Source organism: Ceratotherium simum, chromosome 11 (assembly GCF_057802395.1).
Source record: "Ceratotherium simum simum isolate JZ-2026a chromosome 11, ASM5780239v1, whole genome shotgun sequence".
Classification (NCBI taxonomy): Eukaryota; Metazoa; Chordata; class Mammalia; order Perissodactyla; family Rhinocerotidae; genus Ceratotherium; species Ceratotherium simum.
This window is the reverse complement of record NC_141910.1, coordinates 14,883,835-14,904,871: the sequence shown is the minus strand read 5'-3', so window position 1 is coordinate 14,904,871 and position 21,037 is coordinate 14,883,835. Positions and strand designations below refer to the sequence as shown.

Genomic DNA, 21,037 nt, shown 5'->3' with positions numbered 1-21,037 from the left:
GACCAAGACTCATGGTCATAAATTCAGAGGAAAGGAAAGTCAGAAAGCTGGAGATGGTGAGGTCTGACATCTGCCTGTGTTTGCAGATGAGGCCGTTGAGGCCAAGAGTGGTTAACAACCTGCCCAAAGTCACCTGGCCAGTTAGGAGCAGAACCAGATTCCTGGCCTGGTGGTCCCTCTGCAGTGCTGTGCCATTTCCTTAGGAGCACCTATTAAAGTGGGCAGGGCAGGTTTGATGGGTGAACACATGTGTGTGTGTGTGTGTGTGTGTGTGTGTACATGAGACTCTGTGTTGGTGAACATGGGTGTACCTGAGTACACATACCTGTGTGTGCACATGTGCATGTGGACACGTGGACCCTCCTACCCCCAGTCCAAGTCTCTGTCACAGGGGCTCCAAGTTCAAGTTGCTGGCTGGTTGGTCAGGCTTGTCAGGGTCAGAACCACCCCTGTGTCCTCACCCCATCCACAGTGCCAGTCTTTGAGCCACCCCTTGGCAGGTAGGAGCTGTAGCTGGGAAGCACGAGGGGCAGGGAGAGGGCTGTTGGTGTCTAGCATGCATCTATCCTAGATGAGTGTGTGGTCTCAGCTGCCCCACTGACCAGCTGTGTGACTGCTCTGTGCTTCATTTCTGTCATCTGTAAAATGGGAACAATAACAGCACTTACCTTCTAAGGTTATTATGAGGGTTGAACCTGCTAATATCTGTGAAGAACAGTGCCTGCTTCTTGCTTTATAAGTGTTGTTATTGCTGTCATTTTAGCTACTGCGGCTAATAGAACCAATTGCATGAACCAGAGACTAGTACTAAGAGCACATAGATGCCCAATCTGGGAGTAGAGGTTGCTGAGGCTCAGAGTTGGGAGCAGTTAGGGAGGGCTTCCTGGAAGGGATGGGCTTTGGCGGGCAGGGGGTTTTGTATTGGTGGGAAAGAGAAGAAGAGCTTTACGGAAGAGGCTTAATAGAAATGAGGGCAATGGGGAATCTGAATTTTAAGCGTAGCTCGTGGACAGCGAGGTTTCCTCTACAGAGAGAGGGACATGAGGACCAGAAGAAGTGTGTCTGGACTGGGGGTGAGGCTGTGGGGGTGAGTGTTTCCCGAGGCCCCCAGGCAGCCCCGCCATTTCTCGCTCACTCAGCCGCGGCAACTTTTTTGTCTTCTCCCTGGGGCAGAGTCTGGTAAGGTCCTGAATCCACACCTGGGCCCGGTGGAGGAGCGTCTGGCCTTGCACGTCCTCCAGCAGCAGGGCCTGGTCCCTGAGCACGTGGAGTCCCGGCCCCTCTACAGCCCCCTGCAGCCGGACATTGAGCAGGTAGGATCTTGACCCTTGAGCCCCAGAGCCCCTGACCCCCAGCTTGCCCTGCCCAGAGGACAGCATGGATATCCCAGAAGCACCTGTGGGGACCTCAGGATTTGGCAAGTCCCTCCTTGATAGCGTTTCTCCACAGTCTGAGTGGTTACCACTGTTGGCCCATAAGGGGACCTCTTGGGCCCGGCCTCTCCTGCCTACCTGCAGCCCTCGGGGCCTGGGGCATGAGCCTGACCTGCCTTCTCCACTCCTGTGTAGCCTGGACCTCTGGCTTCCCTTGAGTCATTCTGAAGCCTCCCTGTTTCAGCCTGGCCTCAGGGTGCCCTCCCCTACCAGTGGTCAATGACGTCCCAGGTGGCCAGCCCTGTGCTGGGCTGCCATGGGGAGTTCAGACAGGGTGACCGGCACCCTATGGCAGAATGGTAGAGCAGCCACAGGGATCAGTCATCGAGAAGGCCAAGGACATCCTCCCACTCGGAGGGAGGGTGAGCAGAGGGACAGCAAGCCCTGGGCTGAGACTGGGGAGCATCCCTGGAGGGGTGAGCTCAGGGCTGGGTTTCAGAGGAGAAGGAGAGAAAAGTTTGTATTTGGAGAAGGGCCAAGGTGGCCATGAAGGTGCCTTTGTAGACATGCAGAGGACATCACCTCTGTTGTTTGGAACTGAGCTCTCTTCCCCATGGTGGTGTGGCCACCACGTCCCCAGAGGGGCACAGCAGGTGTTGAAATGTCAGCTCTTTCCTTCTCTAGCTATGTGACCCTGAAGAAGTGACTTCAGTGCCTTCTGTAGGATGGGGACAGAAATGCAGAGAGGCAGGGAGCTGAGGGGTGTCAGGTAGAATGATCTCCTGTCTTGGAAATCCTCTGAGCCCCCTATGACTAAACCATGCTCTTTGACCCTCCACGACTTTGCGTGTACCATTCGCTCAGCCAGAAGTGCCCTTCTCCCCTTTTCCATCCATCATACTGAGACTCAGCTCAAACATCACTACCATCTCTGAGAAGCCTCCCTGACCCTTGACCCCCAGGCACGGGCCCAAGTCATCAGCCTGTGGGGCAGTGGGCCCACCTTTGCAGTCAGCCCTGTAGTCCCATTTAAGGCACCTCTCCTATGGGGCGGGGAGCCTCTCCATGGCAGGGCCTGGGTTTTCTCTGTCCTGTGCCCCAAGTATCCAGCACAGAGCAAGTGGTTGGTAGATGTTGGTTGAATGAAAAGGACAGTGAGTGAACAGGACCATGTCTCCCCAGGGGAAGCTGCAGATGTGGATCGACCTGTTTCCAAAGGCCCTGGGGCGGCCTGGACCTCCCTTCAACATCACCCCACGGAGAGCCCGAAGGTGACTTACCCCAGCCACAGACTTGGAGCTGAGCGGGGTGGCGGGATGGCAGCAGCCAGCTGCAGGCAGGACCAGGACGTGGCTCTTGGGCCAGGCTTTGGGCTACTCGGGCCACAGGGTACTGCTCTTGTGTGGGTCTGGCCAAGTGTCCAGCCAGGCAAGCATCGGAGTCTTGGGGGAGCCGGCTCCCTGGCTTCTCAGTCAAGGACTGCCCGCCATTTGGTGGGAAATCCATGTGGACTTGTGTCATTATTCTCCACAGATTTTTCCTGCGTTGTATTATCTGGAACACCAAGGACGTGATCCTGGATGACCTCAGCATCACAGGGGAGAAGATGAGCGACATTTATGTGAAAGGGTGAGGGTCATCCTCCTTCCCACCTGCCCCAGCACCGTGGTGTCGCCCCTGCTACTTCTGGGGTGGTGCCCAGTGGGAAGGGGGAGCTCTGGTGTAGGGCAGGGGAGATCAAGAAAGGAAGGAGGGTCTTATGGGGGTGTTCCCCCACCAGATTTCTTCTTCCACATTAATCTGTGGGTTGAACTTACAAAGTTTGAGGATGTCCCTCAAGGGAGAAGTTAGAACATTTTAAAATTTATGGCACATTTGGTCCATCATGCAGATTTCTTGGGAATTATTTTTGCTTTATCATTTACCAAGTTCATTTACCTTCTTAATTGTCCATTTGCCTAAGTTGAGGATGTGTGTTGTGGTAGAAACCGTAATTAGAAATATTCTCTAAAATGTGTATGTCTAGTTGGATGGTTGGCTTTGAAGAACACAAGCAAAAGACCGATGTGCATTATCGGTCCCTGGGAGGCGAAGGCAACTTTAACTGGAGGTTCATTTTCCCCTTCGACTACCTGCTAGCTGAGCAAGTCTGCATCGTCTCCAAGAAGGTGAGTGTTGTTCCTGCCCCCAGTGGTGCTGGTCCCAGGGCTCTCTAATGACCGTACCACCAATTACTGCTGTGCTATTGTCATACCTTCACCACTGTCCACTGCTGTTGGAATCACCACGGCCATCACTGCCTGATGACCACCACTATTGTCCCATTACTTCCATGTCACCACTACCACCATTGTCCCATCACTACCAATGTCACCACCACCACTGTTGTCCCATCACTGCCAATGTCACCACCACCACCAGCATTGTCCCATCACTGCCAATGTCACCACCACCACCATTGTCCCATTACTGCCAATGACATCACCACCACCACCATTGCCCCATCACTGCCAAGTCACCACCACCACCATTGTCCCATCACTGCCAATGTCACCACCACCACCAGCATTGTCCCATCACTGCCAATGTCACCACCACCACCATTGTCCCATTACTGCCAATGACATCACCACCACCACCATTGCCCCATCACTGCCAAGTCACCACCACTGCTGTTGTCCCATCACTGCCAATGTCATCACCACCACCATTGTCCCATCACTGCCAATGTCACCACCACCGCCACGACCATTGTCCCATTACTGCCAATGTCACCACCACCACCGTTGTCCCATCACTGCAAATGTCACCACCACCATCATTTCCCCTATCACTGCCCATGTTACCACCACCATTGTCCCCATCACTGCCAAAGCCACCACCACCATCTCTGCCACTCCCACTTCTCCTTCCAATTCTACCATCATTGTCATCATTAGCATTGCTGCCACCCCACAACCACGCCCATACCAGTGCCACAACCATCATATGTAGTTAAGTCCAAATCCTAAAACTACTGCCTTCCTCCCCACCCCAGACAAACCAAGCAGCAGGAAGGGTCATGGGATCAGAATGGGAAGAAAGTTTGTAGGGAAACCCAGCCCAGCCATCAAAGGGGCGATGGGGCTGACCCCCTAGGAGAGCTTTCCAGAAAGGCTGGCCTGGACTATGGATTGGGTTGTCCATAGGATTGGGTGTTGCTTAACCACGTCCCTCCTGCTACCTCATTTCCCATATTTCTGTGTCTGGTGCCTGTGGTCACTGTCCAAGCAGGACAGGCACTGGGAGGAAGCCGTTGCCCTCCTCTCTCTACCTTCTTCCTCTCACACCAGGCTGCAGGCACCTGGGGAGACTTGGTCAGCATTGGCCAGAGAGGAGAGGTGGATTCAGGGCCCTGAGCTCTCTGTGTCTCAGCATCTCCTAGTTTAGGTCTCATCTGGGCCAGCATCTCTTTGCTCCTGAAAGAGGCAGGTGGCTTCCTTCGTGGTGTCACCATACCTGCCCTTAAGGAGCAGCCCCCGAGCACAGTGACGAGGGTGCTGTGGGCAGTGAGGGCCTCATCGCCAGGCTGATGGGAGACGGAGGCACTCTGATGGAGCTTCTGACCACCCGCACCCCGCCTAGATTCACTTCCACCATGAGGTGCTCTCCTATTGGACAGAGTCAATGCCTATCTGGTGTTGAGGTTCTAACTGGTCCCATTTCCTTCTAGAGGGGGCTCAAGGCTTCAAGCCGCAAAGCTTCTATGACTCCTCTTTCCTTCCTAAATTGTTGATTGGCTTAAAGAAGGGAAATATATAATGTACTCCAGCCACCTAGGTCTTCTTAATTCTCTTCATTACATCCTTCCCCATAACCCCTTCCCAACCCAACACACAGCATCGTCTGCACTTTAGAGAAACCAGAATGTTCCGCTGAACATTCAGAAACCATCAAACAAAAGAAAATATGGAGTAAAGAAGGTTCAATGAATTCTTTCACCCAGGGATTGCTGCATAGTGCCTGCTGAAGGCAGGATTTAGCAACAGCCCTGGGTTCTGTGTAGTCAAGGAAAGCCTAGCCTGTTTGTAGGTTTCCTTGTTTGCCTTTGCTCAGTGTGTTTGTCTGTCAGGAGATGTTTGCATAACAAAGCAAACGCTGCATTCATTGAGGAGAGCTCCAAATCCACCATGCCCCGCCTCTCTTTGCTGTGGACAGAGGGAGAGTAGGGCCGGGATTGGGGAAGGGAGGGCCGAGACCTCCTGCATGCCATCTCCAGTGCTCACCGAGCCCTACGAGGAGGCTAGGCATGGATAGGAAACCAAGGCTCAGATGTGGATTGGCTTGCTGAAATGGGAGGTGGGATAACCCTTCACTGTGACAGATGGAGGTGTGGGCAAAGAGTTGAAGGAAGCAGAGGCTTCTGTTTTTTCCACAGTGTAGGGGGAGAGAGAATCTCCTGGCACTGTGGCAGGTGATTTGGGATAAGTAGCTGTGATGCTGAGTGAGGGAGAAAGAGAGAGAGGGAGAGAGTGCTAATTGGTGGTACAGAGCAGGGTTACCTGGCAGTTCTGAAGGCCCAGCTAGGGTTGCTGATTAAGAATTTGAGGTGGCTCTATTCTGGCAATGATGAGTTTCATCTCTGCATTATAGACAGTGGCAAGGAAGAAGGAGAGAGTTGGGCTGACCCATAGTGGCAGTTCCAGAGGAAGAGAGGGCCTGAGGTTATATGGAAGGGAATGGTTGGCCTTGATGGCCCATAGGCCTGGGCTAGCCTTGGAAGAACGAGAAGCCCATAGGGGCTGCCGGCATGGAGAGGAGGAAGAGGAGTCAAGGAGTCCAGGAGAGGCACACGGGAGGGGGCAAGGAGAGAGGGCTGAGGGAACAGAAGTTCTGCGTGGTGCCAGGCTCCCGGAGAGGGTGGCTGGAGAGAGGGGTGGAGGAGGCCAAAAGAGGAGGTTGAGAAACAGAGTCCAGGGGGTTCTGAAGTCAACCAGCAGAGTGAGGGAGGAACTGGCTTGACCCAGGCAGAGCCAGCAGGTGCCTCTGTAGGAGAAGGGACCCTGGGCGGTGGGGAGAGCCGTGCCCACAGTGGGGCACCAATTAGTCAGTCTGTGTTAAAGGACTGAGTCTGGGGATGGGTTAGTTGGGGGCACTGCACAGCCTCTGGGCTCCCTGGTTCTGCTGGAGAGCCAGCCCTCTGCCGAGGGGTTCAGAGCCTCTGGCAAGCATGCCTCCAAGGGACCCCATTAACCAGACGAGACTGTCGTAAAGTACAAGGTCTCCTTTCATCCGGCTGCTTTGAACCACCGCTGGTTGTCCCTGCCGGCTCCCCACCTGGAGCCCAGCACACCCACCGGGGCCTGCCTGCGTGTCAGGCACCCACCCTGCAAATAAACAGCTAGTAAAAGGGCCCAGACCGGGAGCGTAATGAGCGCCTGGGACCTGGGGGGCCGTTCCCCAGGCTGGAGCCCCAGCCCAGCTGCTCCCACCAGGGGCCGTTTGAACCTCTGGCTCATTACTGAGCCCATAAACCGGCTGGCTGGAGGAATGGAGGATGCTGGCGGCCTGTGCAGGCGGGCCTGCGGAGCTGGCCATAAAAGCCCCGCCAGAGGAGGGAGGCACCTGCAGGAGGGCTGGGGCCCGGAAAAGGGGGAGGCACCAGACAGGGGCTGGGGGCCGAGGGGCCAGCTGGGGACTTGAGCCCCTTCACCAGCCCAGGCAGCAGCCCAGGCCACGGCCGGTGCTTTATAAGGTGATCATTCCTCACAGGTCATGGTCTCTGGTTCAGGAGCTCTGTGGGTCTGCATGACTAGGGTGGCAGCAAGGCCATGTGTACAGGGCACCCAGGGCCAGACAAACCCTATGTGGTCAGCAGTGCTCCCCACTCCCCATGGAGTCTGTCTGTCTGAGACTCCGTCCAGGCCTCTGCCGTGACCTGGCATTTAGGACCTGGCACCCGTCGACTGCAAGATGGTCAGAATGTCTCCTGTCCTTGCCACCCACTCAGGTAAAGCTACAGTGAGAGGACAGAGAACAAGTGTGGGCGGGAAAGCCCGGTGACAGGCCTGGTGGCAAACCCAGGCCTCGGCATGCCCAGTCCCCACCCCTTAGCTGCTCCACGAGGCCTCTGTGGGAAGAAGCCCAAGAGGATGCTGTGCCAGGCTGACTGGTCTGAGGGAAGTGGGGTGAGGAGAGCAGGAGACTGGGGAACTTTCCAGCACTGTGGGCTTTTGATTTGCCCCAGGGCAAGCTCTTGGAGGTGAAGGTGGGGTGGGTTGGCATGGTGAGGGGGGAGCTGGGGTCACTGCCCCCGAGTGTCAGCTCCTTACAGCAGTGTGTCAAGGAGATCCTTCTGGATCCCAGCCAGCCCACCCTGTCCCCAAGATCACACGGCAGAGCAGGAGTTAGAGGTGAGAGCAGGACTCTGGAACCTGACTGCCTGGGCTTGAATCCCACTTGCCTCTTCCCAGCCGTGTGACTCGGACAAGTTACTGGCTCTGGTTTCCTCAGCTGTAAGGATAGTATCTCCCTCATAGGTTGTAGGAGGGATAAATGAGTTCATAGTGGTAAAGGGCTGGTGCATAAGAAGTGTAATGTTAATACTATTATTATTAGCTGTCAGATCTTGGGCAAATTCTTAAGTTCTCCAAGCCTCTGTTTCATTTTCTGTAAAATGGGAGTGAGAACCTTGACTCACAGAATTGGGAGTTTTAAAGGAGCGTCTTAGGTAAGCCAGCATGGTACCCTCCTGGGCCTTTGAACACTTCCCTCTGGGGTCTGCCCTTAGTAATCTTCCCACCAGGACCTGGCTCTGGCAAGTTCTTAGGGGATGTACCATTCCACTGCCTCCTCCAAGCAGCCTTCCAGGCTGGAATATACCACTGCCTCTCTCTAATGTTCCTTCCCTGCTTCCTCCTCTGCTCCTCCCCTTGGCCAGGATGCTTTCTGGAGTCTGGACAAGACGGAAAGCAAAATCCCAGCGCGAGTGATATTCCAGATCTGGGACAACGACAAGTTCTCCTTTGATGATTTCCTGGGTGAGCACCGTTTCTAGTTGGCGCCATTCTGCACATTCGGGGCTCCACCTGGACCACTCTTGGGTCCTTTGGGAAGGCTGGCAGGAAGAGTGGTCCTATCTTCTGCCCTCAGGGAGCTCAGGGTCACTGGGTCCCCAGGGCCCAGTGAGGTCCGTGACACAGTAGTGCTGGAGTGATCAGAGTGGCCAGCAGGGTGGGCCTGTCAGCAGAGGGGGCGTTGAATGCTGGGCCATGGTGGATGGTAGGACTCAGATCCATAAGGAAGAGAGAGAAGCACGGATTGAAGGCAGTGCAAGCGTGTTGCTGGCTGCTGCCAGCTGTCTGGTGTCACGCTTGGCGGGATGGCCCCCTGCCCTCTTGGTCTAGATGCAGACTGAGCCCAGTGAGCGAGGGCTCAAGTCACTTCATCCTGTGCCTGAGTGATGATGGTGGAATGAACAAACAGGGCTCCACCCTTAAGCCCCCAGACAGGCTTCTGGTGGGGGAAAAGTGTGCTGAAATGCCAGCTGGGAAGCAGGGAGCACTGGGCAGAAGGATGTGTTGGAGAGGGTGCTCTTGCAGGGGTGAGATGTGGGGAGAGGAGGATGACATTGTATTGGGCCAGCAGGCTGGACTGTGGGTAACAACCCTGTCACAAATGTAAAAGTTAACCTGGAAAATGTGGCCTATCCATACAATGGGATGTTATTCAGCCACAGAAAGAAATGAAATACTGACACACGCTGCAACGTGGATGAACCTTGAAAACATGCTAGGTGAAAGAGGCCAGATACAAAAGGACAAATATCGTGTGATGCATTTATATGAAATATCCACAATAGGTGGTCCACAGAGACAGGAAGTCAGCTTGTGGTTGCCAGGGATTAAGAAGAGGGGGAATTAGGCATGACTGCTAATGGGTATGGGGTTTCTTTTGGGGGTGATGAAAATGTTTTGGAATTAGATAGTGCTGGTGTTGCACAACTCTGTGAATATACTAAAAGCCACTAGGTCGTACACTTTAAAATGGTTAAAATGGTACATTTTATATTATGTGAATTTTACTTCAATTAAAAAAAAAATGAACCTGTGAGAGGGCAGTCCGGGAAGTCAGGAGTCCTGGGTTCTAGTTCCACTCTGCCACTTGGGAGCAGGTGGTCTTGAACGAATCACTGGAGGCCTCCTTGGGTGGCCCTTGATTGCAGAAAGGTGAGTTGTCTTTGCTGAGCGCTTGGGCCCCTACAGGGGATGTTCTGAGGAGCAGCTCCACAGGGATGAGGAGGAGGGCTGCCTGTTCTTCCCTCTCCCCCGACCCCTGCCGTACCCAGCCTGGGCCCGTGCCCTTGGAGGACCCAGAGCTGCTCCAGGACCTCATTGCGAAAGATTCGGGGGGTCAAAATCATGGCACCAAATGGGACTTTTGTTATTTTACTTGTTACTCTGGAATACCTAATTCCTGTAGAAAAGTTAGAAACTATAGATAAACAATGCCTCCTCTTACTATTTTATTATAATCTCACTATCCAGAGACAACTTCCACTAATATTTTGGCAAATGTTATTTCATATATAAGCAAAAACATATATGTTATGTGTGTATTTTATACATGTAGACAAACATTTGCTATATAGACACATATAGCAAAATGGGTTTATATTACACATACTGTTTTATATCCTGATTTTTGAGAAAACTTAATATTTCAAGAACATCCTTTCTGTTGATTGTTATCTATCTACATTTATATCTGCATCATCATACTTAATTCCTGCCTGATGTTGCATCATCCAGATGGACCCTCTTTTGCCTAACTCATACTCTCGTGGTGAGTACTCAGGTCATTTCCAGGTTTTCCAATGTGAGTGACACCCTTAGGCACATCTTTGGACCCTTTGTGCATATATTTTCTGAACTTTAAGAAGCAGATTTTTAGAGTCTTTGTACATTTTAGTGGTTTTTGAAACATTTTGTTCAATTGCCCGCTACAAAGGTTTTACGTTTTTATACTCTTACCTTGTCCTATGTGTATAAGGGCACCATTTTTCCTAAACTTTTGCTACCGGTGTTATGTCTTTTAAAAAACTGCCAATGCAATACCTCATTTTTATTTGCATTTTTTTGTTACTTGTAAGGTAGAACTTTAAAAGTATATTTATTATCCATATTATTGGTGGGATTTTCTTGTTCATGGTTTTGGGATGTTCTTTATTATTGATTTTCAGAGCTTTTAATATAGTAAGGACACATTACAAGTAATTTCTCCCATTTTTTCAATTGCTTTTTAATTTTTTTATGGAGTCTTTTTTGCTTACAGACTTAAAATTTTTTTGGCATCAGTCTGTCAGTCTTTATGAGTGAGGCTTTAGAAAATTAATTTTAAAAAGGAAAACAAAGAAAACTGCATTTTTACTGAATGAGAAAACAGCATTCAGAATAAAATTAAATGGCCTCATCTTTTGTTTTTAAAAATAAAAATAAAACTATTAAAACTACTACTTTTTAACTCCACAGGATTTCTTCTTTCCTCTTTCACAATGTGTTTTGTAACTGCATATTTTACTTCTTTTGAATATTTATTACTTTTATTTTAAAAGTAATAGCTAAGATCTATAGTCTTGCCACCCAGAGATAATCTTATGTTTCCTTATAGTCTTTTATATAGATCATGCTGGCATAATTTTTTTTTTTATGTATACATATATATATGTAGTATTTATACTGTATATATATATATATTACAGTCTTTTATCTGGATCATGCCAGGATAATTTTATATATATATACAGTATTCATATAAATTTTGTATATATATGTATATAATTTAATATCCTGATTTTTCTTAATATTATGTTGGGACCATATTTAAAATGGGAAGTAAACATTCATCTATATTTAAGGGATGGAGAGATGTGTGGATGGGTGGATAGATAGATAAATGCTGATATAGAGTTGAACGAACGCGTAGATGGGCTAATAACCTGATTAATAGATATAGTGCTTAACAAACGGTAGCTATAAAGAGATGTAGATAGATGGATTGAAGCACATAGATGAATGGAAGGATAAATGGACGAGTGGAAGGAAAGAAAACTAGAGAAATAGATCCAATTAGTGGATTGCAGTAACTGCTCAGCATTCCACACTGAAAAAATCTAATCTCTTTTGCATGGTAATCAAGAATTTCTTTAATTTGGCCTCAGCAAACATTTTTTAGATTTATCTCTCTCACTTAATCCCTTCAGCAACCTATGCTCCGGGGGCGTTAACTTCATCATGCTGTTGTGTTTGGATTAGGTGAAACCACGTGAAATTGCTGTTTTTATAGATCAAAGATAGTTGAATACCAGCATTTTCATACGGTTCAACCTAACAGATGGAGCTATACAGGAGATGATGGATAAAATGGATGAGTAGAAAAACATTACAGAAAGATGACTCCTTGGATAACTAGGTGGGCAAATGAGAAAATTGGTGGATGAACCACAGTGAGATACCACCTCACACCTACTAGGATGGCTGTAAAAAAAACAAAAACAAAAAATGGAAAATAACAAATGTTGGAGAGGCTGTGGAGAAATTGGAACCCTCGTACACTGCTGGTGTGAATGTAAAATGATGCAGCTGCTGTGGAAAACAGTTTGGCAGGTCCTCAAAATCTAAACATATAAATTACCATATGACCCAGCAATTCTACTCCTAGTTATATACCCCAAAGAATTGAAAACTGGGACTAAGACACTTGCACATCAGTGTTCATTACAGCATTATTCACAGTAGTCAAAAGGTGGAAACTCAAGTATCCATCAACAGATGAATGGATAAATAAAATATGGTATATCCACACCATGGAATATTATTCAGCCATAAAAAGGAATGAACTACTGATACATACTACAACATGGATGAACCTGGAAAACTAAGACAAATAAGCCAGATCCAAAAGGACAAATATTTTATGATTCCTCTTATATGAAATATCTAGAATAAGCAAATTCCTAGAGACAGAAAGTAGATTAGAGGTTACCTGGGACTGAGAGGAAAGGGGACTGGGGAGTTATGGCTTAATGGGCACAGAGTTTCTGTTTGGGGAATGAAATAGTTTTGGAAATAAGTAGTGGTAATGGTTGCACAACACTGTGAATGTAATTAATGCCACTGAATTATTCATTTAAAAATGGTTAAAATGACAAATTTTATGTTATATATATTTTACCAAAATACAAACAGTTTAAAAAATTGATGGATGGATGGATGTAGACAATGGGTGAATGAATGGATTTGTACATAGTGAGATGAATAGTTGAGCAGGTGGGAAACTCCATTAAGGGCGAATCAATAGGGTAGATTAATGGGCATATATCGGATGCATGAGTAGATGGGTGGGACGCTGTCTAGATGGAACAAGAGGCGGTGGATGGAGAGAGGGAGAGTTTGTGGGGTTTGACCCCCACTGAGCCATGGATGGAAGCAGAAGAGGTGACAGTGAGTTTTTCTTGAACCTGCCCTGCCCCAGGGTAGCCCTAGCCTGGCAGTGATTGAGAAGCCCTTGGCCAAAGAACCCCTCTCTGCCGCAGGCTCCTTGCAGCTGGATCTCAACCGCATGCCCAAGCCTGCCAAGACAGCTGAGAAGTGCTCCTTGGACCAGCTGGATGACACTTTCCACCCGGAGTTGTTTGTGTCCCTTTTTGAACAGAAAACAGTGAAGGGCTGGTGGCCCTGTGTGGCAGAAGAGGGTGAGAAGAAGAAACTGGCGGTAAGTCTGCTACCTGTAGCCCAGTGGAGGCGCAGGAGTGGCTTCTTCCATAGAAGTCAGTGGGGAGGTACATGTCACTCTCCCTCTCTCCTGCCTGCTTCTCTCTGTTTTCCAAGGCGCCATCCCTCCTCCCTTCCGGTGCCCAGTCTTCCCCTCGCTGAGGCTCGCAGCCCAGGGAAGCCTATTTAGATTGAAAGATGCTCTTATCTCCCGTGGACCCTGCTCCTTGGCCTTCACAGGGATCTGCATCCTGGGTTCCTCCTGGCCTGGGCTTCCTGTGGAGGACAGGGGTAGCGCCTCTCCCATTTGACCAGGACCCCACAAGGGACCGTGTTACTCTCCTTACCCAGAGGTCTGCTCAGGGGTGTGACGGACTGTGGAGAACCATCCTTCCTCTGGGGAGGAAGTGAATCCCTAACAGTTTACTTAGAATTGGTAGGCAGCCAGCCAGGCCCCAAAGTGGCCCTTGAAATAAAATATCCTTGTGGTGTAAGGGATCAGAACACTTATTAAGAAATACTAATACCTCAAAAGAAAAATGAGTGAAGCGCACGTGTAAATGATACACAAAAGAAGTACGAATGGCTGTTAAACATTAAAAAAGGCTTATTCCCCCTAGTAATTAAATAAAGGAATATTTTTAAATGTGAAAACAATTTTTGCCTATTAAATTAGAATTTTTTTTTTAAATGGAAATGCTCATTGCTGGTGAAGTTGCAGAGAGACAGGCCCCCTCATTTACTTCAGCTGGGAGTGCTTATGGTTTTACCATTTGGGGAAGCAATTTGGGAATATATAGCCAGAGATTTAACGATATTTATGCCCTTGGACCCTGTCATCTCACTTCTAAAATCTCTCCTAAAGAAATAACCAGATACAATAAAAAATGTACGTTCCGGAGTGTTTGTTGCAGTATTATTTATAACATCAAAGAGTTGGAAACAACGTAAATGAACCAAAATAAGTAGTTTACTAAATAAATTATGGTCAACCATCCCATAGAATGTTTTATAGCCATTAAAAAGGAAACTTTGAAGAATATATAATTATATAGTGAAATATAATATATTTCTAAGTGAAAGAAGCAAGCTATAGAACTATATATACACAGTGAGATAGTTCATAAACTTACAGAGAAAAACAGCTCAGATGCATAAACATATTAACAGTGCTCGTCTCCACATAGCGGAAGTGTGGGTGATAGTCTCCTTTCTTTATACATTTCTGTAGTTTCCAAATGTTCTACAAGGAGCACATACTGCTTTTATGATCAGATCAACCCTATATCTTTTCTTAAAAAGATAATAAAGTGGCTCTTACGTCTGTCCTGGCCTGGCTCCTCTCCAAGCCATGGGGCAGAGCCTTTGTGCTCCTGACTGGGTCCCCTCTGTCGCCTCAGGGCAAGCTGGAGATGACCTTGGAGATTGTAGCTGAGAGCGAGCATGAGGAGCGGCCTGCCGGCCAGGGCCGGGATGAGCCCAACATGAACCCCAAGCTCGAGGACCCAAGGTGAGTGCCCGGCCCCTGATGCCCAGAGGGGATGGGAGGTGGAGCCACAGTCCAGGAGGCACCCACTGCATAGCCACGCAGAGGTCACAAGGCCCACACAGCCCAGAGAGGGACATGACTCGTCCAAAGCCACACAGTAAGTTAGGGGCAGGCGACAGGCATCATTTCAGGGACTCCTGGGCTCCTCAGCTAATTCAAGAAGCTGGCACTGTTGGGCAGCTGTTTGCCATGTGCCGAGCTCGCTATCATGTGGTGTGTATATGTTGTTGTGTGGACCCTCCCCGGCTGGATTGTTATTATCCCCATTTTACAGATGAGGAAACCATCTCAGCAAAGTTAAACAAGGTCATTCCACTAGGAAAATAGTGAAGCTGAAATTCTCACACCCGGTCTGATTGGCTCCAGAGCCCAATCAAGGCCTTTCTCTTGACCAAGCTGCCTTCCGTGGCTCTCCTGTGGTGTCTTTCAGCCTTAATTTTCCCATCTGTGAAATGGGGGGACCAGTTCTTGTGTTCCCTACCTCACAGGCCTGTAAGGGATATAGACCAATCCAGTGGATGTAGAAGCCTTGGAGGCAGTTACTGTGGGCAGAAAGATAGCTGCAGCCAGAGGGGTGGGGTCAGGGCTGCATTTGCTGAATCCCTCCCACAGCCTGCTTGGCTCAAGGTGGACTTAGCACGGATGGCCCACTTTATCACAGTGCTGTCTGGAGTGCCATGAGGCTGGCAGAGTAGTGAGAGGCAGCCCTGCCCAAGGATGTTAGGATCTGGGTGAAAAGATGAGAGATCCAGGAGACCCAGTGGTGTGTAGTCTGATGTTAAAACAGTCATTATTGAGACACAGAATCCTGCATGCTCTTTGAGTTGTGAGGCTGACCTAGGGGAAGGTTTTGAGGTTCTTGGTTGTGAGTGAGAGAAAATCAGCTTTCTGGGTTCACTTGCTACCATCCTTCCCTGACCGTGGACCAGCCATGTGCATCTAGGCAGGTGGCTTGGCTTCTCTGGGGCTCGGTGGGCCATAGCTCTCCTAATGTCGCAGCCCCTCGAGCCTCAGATTAAGTTCTGAGTCAGGAACGAGAGAGGGCGGCAGGGAAGGTATCCTGGGCGGGATGGCTGAGAACTGGGCCCCTGAGGGTGTGTGGGGGCGTGGTGGCACCAAGAAGAGGAGGGCAGCAGGGATGGGGCTCACACTGTTGCACAGGTGGGAGGAGAAGGGAATACGGATGCAAATGGCTGAGTTTTGGGGCAAGAGCTGGGGGCCTCGGGGCTGGGCACGTCCTGGGGGCCAACTGTGGAGGGCCAGGGCGATTTGGGAGCAGGGTTTGGAGAAAGCAGCCCTGGTAGGGGGTGCCCTGCTGACCTCTGGGATCTTACTTCCAGGCGCCCCGACACCTCCTTCCTCTGGTTCACCTCCCCATACAAGACTATGAAGTTCATCCTGTGGCGGCGGTTCCGGTGTGCCATCATCCTCTTCATCATTCTCTTCATCCTACTGCTGTTCTTGGGCATCTTCATCTATGCCTTCCCGGTGAGCAGGCCTGAGGGGTGTGGTACAGACCCTGTCTTGGAGGAGCTCCTGGTCTGATGTGGGAGGTACAGCTCTTGACCTCCAGAAGGTCCTGGTCTCATGAGGAGTCTGTCCTTGTCCTCAAAGAACTCCCCCAATCTGATGGAGAGAAGTAGCCTCTGTCCTTGGGGAGCCCATGGTCTGGTAGGGAGACAAGGGAGAAACTGAGTTCTTGTCCTCGATGGGGAGATGTAGCTGTCCTCAGCATGCCCCTGGAATATGTAATCAAGGGGTTGGCCGAAGGTGAGGCCCCTTGTGCAGCGGTGGGCAAGAGAACCTTCTTGAAGAAGGGTGTAGAACTGGGTCGGGAGGGGAAGGGAAGGTGTGCATGGCAGAGCAGAGGAGAAGGCCCCTCTGTGTGTGAGGATGGCACCTGCTGAGGTCCAGAGGAAGGGAGGATCTGGGGCTGGGAGAGGGTCTCAGTGTCCACCTGAGGACGCTAATAGAGTGTGTCAGGTCTCCTGCAGTGGGGCGGACGGGGGGCAAGTGTGGGAGAGCAGAGGGTGGGCCAGGAGCCTCTCACTTGGCACAGTGAACGTGGGGGTCCCTTTCACCTGGTGAGAAGCCAGCCGATGCCTGACAAAGAGCTGCCAGGGCCAGACAGTGAGGGCTCCTGTGTCCCCAGCTCCATAAGGCCCCTCCCAAGGGAGGAGGATCTGGGGCTCTCCCCTGTTCTCACAGCTCATCAGGGGAACCCTGAAGATGCTCCAGCCCCTCAGTGTCTATAGAACTTCAGCCTTGAAGGGATTGCAGTGTTCCCAGGCCAATACCTGATTTTTAATGTTCTTTAAATTTTTTTTAACTTTTTAGTACGATATTTTCAAACTGATATAAAAATGGAGAGATAGTGTAATCAACTCTATATCTCCCTGATTTTAATGGCAAAGAAACACACCCAGAAAGGGGAAGGGACTGGCTCAGGGCTGCATGGCAATCTGTGCGCAGCTCCCAGTCTGGGCTTGTGGCCATGTGGCCCTCAGTCCTGGTCAGCACCAGGCGGCTGGCCAAGTGCACTGTCCCACAGCGGGAAGTCTGCTCCGAGAATTACTCACCTCTGGGCTCTTTGCTTTGTGAACCCTCTATAAGGAGGAGGGGGTTGGAGAGCTCTCTCACCGTGGCCTGCAAGACCTTGTATCAGCACAGCACACCTCCTACAAAGAAGACAGTTAAAGCCACAAAGCTGTGCCCTTCAGTCCCTAACGTCATGAATTGTGGGGAACAGCAGAGAGGACTGTCTGGTTTGGGCGTCCAGGCCCAGTACCCCCTGGGCCATAGCAATAGAAGGTGGTCTAGAGCCAGGTGCCCATGCGTCCTGCTGCAGGCCAGGCCCTCTAAGCTGGCTGTGGTCACCCAGAGCGCCACGCTAAAACATGTTCTGAGACTCCGCAAGAAGAGGCATGGCCAGCTGACTGAATATGGCTGCGGTCCAGGGCTGGGTCCAGGCTGTGGGGACTTGAAGCTTGTACAATTTGGGGGGCCCTCTTGCAGCAAAGGAAAATCAATTATAAATACAAGATTGCATACTGGGCCGTGGAAGGACATGTACAGCTGTGGTGCCCTGGGATCTGTGGTCAGGCCCAGGACTCCGCCCCGGGGTTTCCTCCCCTCGGGTAGGCCCAGGCTGCTGAGTGGGGAGGTAAGGTCCCCCTCGCCCGGCCGGCCCTCCGCTTGCCTCCTCTCATTTTGAGTATATCTGGCTGCTGTTCAGTTCAAGTAAAGACTTTATGAAGCACATGGTGTGTCCAGGAGGTGAGGGGTGTTGTGGGGATGAGGGAGAAGGTGATGAGCCTCGTGCCACTGGGGAGCTCAGTCCCCTGGGAGATGCAATGAAGCCAGTAAACAAGGGAAAACCCGGGGTACAACCCAGTGCTCCATCATGAGGCTCGGGCCAGGGGAGTTCAGGCAAAGGAGAGCCGGTGCAGACCCTTGCTCCTCAAGGGGGTGGTCTGAGGAGCAGCAGTGGCAGCAGCACTAGGGAGCTGGTTAGAAATGCAGAGTCCTGCGCCAGCCCCAGGTCTGCTGAGGAGAGCCTGCACCGGGCACCTTAAGGCTGGAGAATTGCTGTTCTGCAGGACAGAGCTCTGTACTTGGAGTCAGGAGACGGTGGCGGGATGCCGACTCTGCCCGTGACTTCCTGTGTGACCTTGGCAAGGCCCTCTTGTCCACATGAGGAGGCTGGGCTAGGGCAGCTCTGACCTGCTGTGACTAGGCCTGTGGTCAAGGAGCTCTTTCACATTCCCTGGGGGCCTGCATGTCAAGCCAAGAGCCAAGAGAAGGGCAGGGGCAGGTCCAAAGTGATGTTACCACCGCCCTCTCTATGCCTAGCCTCCACCCCGGCCAGCTGGGCCCTGCCCTGTGAGGCAAGCCAGGCCTTCAGGGGCCTGGGGAAGGAGGCCCCACCGCTGGCTGGGAGAAAGAGGGAAGATTTCCAGCACTTCCAGCCCGTGGTCCTTCCACGTCCCTGGGGCAGCCTTGGCCCCAGGCCCTGTGGGCAGGAGCCCCAGTGGCCCTGGTCAGAGCCCCTTCCCTGTCTCCTGGGTCCCCAACAGCAGCATCACTCTCCTTTGAGATCTTCTGCAAATTGTCCTCTTTAAAATACCAACCCTGCCGTCCCTCTTGCAGAGCTGACATGTTGGGGTCAGATCCTAGGTGAGGGGTCTGGGGCTAAAGGGGCAGCCTGGGCCTGAGGCTGCAGACTGATTTTATTTGCAGGCCTTTGCTACAGCCTGGGCAAATCCTGCTTCTCTTGAGCCAAGTCGCCCAATCACCTGGTGGATCCCAGACCCTCACCTGGCTTTAGGCCTTGAGGGCAGAGGGTCTGGTGGAGAGGGGCCCAAGGCCAGGGCTGCTTTCCCCCCTTTGGCCTACTCTCCCACCCTCTTGGAAATTCCCCTGGGTGGGGGACAAGGAGGGCAGCCTGTCTGATTCCCCCGGCTCCCCCAGTGCCGGCCGGGAGCAGGGCCAGCGTGGGGAGGCAGGAGGCGATCTGGCGGGGAAGGAGTGGCGGCTTTGTTTCCAGAGTTGGCTTTCCCGGCCGGCGCTGGGAACATACTGTCCCAATTAGGAGCCCTGTGTTGTGTTGTATGTGTTCATGGTTTTGGGGGAGAGGAGTGGGGAGGGGAGATTCCTGTCAGGCCTGCAGCAGCCAGGGCTTAATCAGGGGTGACCCATCTCTGGTGCCGGCCTGTGTCGTGGGTCATCCCCACACACCCCGCCCCCCAGCTCTCTCTCTCTGCTTTCTGGCCAGGAGCATGGTGGCCAGTAAGCCCTGGGTTCCGGTGTGGGGTGTGGGAGGGAGTGGGGAGAATCATGGCCATGCCTTCAGGCCACCTGTCTGATGGAAGAGGCCAGGCCCTGGGTGATCAGAGTCCTCTTGGCAGCTGGTTGGAACCTAGGAGTGGGCCCTCGATGGATGAGGGAGAAGACAGAGCAATTCAGGCCGCCGTGGCCCCCAGATGGGAGTTTCAGGAGGGTATGGGCTTGTCTGATGGCGAGAGCACCAGGAGGTGGAGTGTTGAGGGTGGTGTGGGGGATGGTGAGGGCAGGGTACAGGCAGGCGGTTGAGTGGATGAGCCTCCTTTCCCAGCTGCCCCCGTCCCTCCCAGCAGCTGTCACCATGTGTCCTTGCCTCCTCGCTCCCTCCAGAACTATGCTGCCATGAAGCTGGTGAAGCCCTTCAGCTGAGGACTCTCTGGTCCAGGACTGGCTGCCTCCTCTGCCCAGCTCCGCTGAGCTCCTCCAGACCTCCAGGCCTGACCGTCCTGCCAGGGTGGGCGGACAAACAGATGGACTGGCACATGCTCCAAGAGTTGGTCATATCAAGCCCTGGGATCACCCACTTTCATCATTTCTCTCTCCCCCAACCCAACCCTTTTTGGATCAGCCCATATGTATTTCAGTATAAAACAGTTTGAACCACAAAGCGGTGTTGGTGTGTGTATCTCAATTGTACCTGAAAGGGTGAGATGTGTAGGGGATGTGTCTGGGGGGGGGCGGGGCGTGGTGTGTGCATCTCTGGCTCAGCGTTCTGAGTGGGTGGGGGTCCCCAGGGAACCGTGGATCCTTTGACAAGACTGGCTGGGGCTGGGGTGGGCTTTGAGTCTTGGTGTCTGGCCTGGCTAAATGTTCTGCCTCTCCAGAACTTTTCTCCTTCCCTTGAGCCTCCTCGCTCAGGCATCTCCTCTTCCTTTCCCAGGCCTAGCTGGGCAGTTACCTGTGCCTTCTGGTTTCTTTGATCATGCCTGGGAAGAGGTTCTGCTTTGTACAAATGGAGCCCAGGGAAAGGGTTGGGCCAGAAACTCTCCAGGCAGGAAGGGCTGCTGGACACCTGGCTGTGACCTTGTCGCCCACGCTCTTGGGATTTCTCAGAGTCCCCTCCCTCCGCTTCCTCACCCTGCTTTAAAGACCTGGTCTGGACAAACCCCTTTTCCTTGTGGTCTGAAGCTTAGCATTAGCTGTGGGTTGGATCCCTCCTGCAGGAATCGGGCTCAATCTACAGGAGTAGCGGGAACATACTTAGAGAAAAAGCAAAAAGCATGAAAAACATCGAGTTTCCAAAAAGAGGCCTCTGCCTCTCTCGCCCGAGGGGCTGGAGCTCTGGAGCACGCTGTTGGCCACCTCCTCTCCTGTTACCCAGGAGGGCTTCTCCTGTTTCCTCTGTGAGCCTGCTCCCCTGGCTCAGGCCCCAAGGCCCCAGAGCCATCCTTGCAGGCCCCTTGGCTCTTCACTGCACTCTGGGACCCACACTGAGGCCTGGCCTCGTCCCCACCTGATCGACAGGACTGGGGTGACTGGCACAGGGCTGATGACCTGAACCCTCCTGGGTGAGGGAGCTGCAC

The 21,037-nt window shown here is 51.7% G+C and overlaps 1 protein-coding gene across 16 annotated transcripts in view; it reads left to right on the top strand.

The window, feature by feature from the left end:
• Positions 1-20,115, top strand: part of DYSF (dysferlin) — a 203,296-nt gene extending 183,181 nt beyond the window's left edge. For all 16 annotated transcript variants that reach the window (XM_004435553.3, XM_004435548.3, XM_004435559.3 and 13 more), the window contains 9 exons: positions 1,174-1,313; positions 2,556-2,644; positions 2,907-3,002; positions 3,400-3,541; positions 8,293-8,392; positions 12,946-13,124; positions 14,524-14,633; positions 16,013-16,160; positions 19,845-20,115. In XM_004435553.3, the coding sequence (XP_004435610.1) occupies positions 1,174-1,313; positions 2,556-2,644; positions 2,907-3,002; positions 3,400-3,541; positions 8,293-8,392; positions 12,946-13,124; positions 14,524-14,633; positions 16,013-16,160; positions 19,845-19,883 (1,043 nt within the window). In that variant the 3' untranslated portion in view covers positions 19,884-20,115. The remainder of the gene's footprint in view (positions 1-1,173; positions 1,314-2,555; positions 2,645-2,906; positions 3,003-3,399; positions 3,542-8,292; positions 8,393-12,945; positions 13,125-14,523; positions 14,634-16,012; positions 16,161-19,844) is intronic.
• Positions 20,116-21,037: the final 922 nt, after the last annotated feature.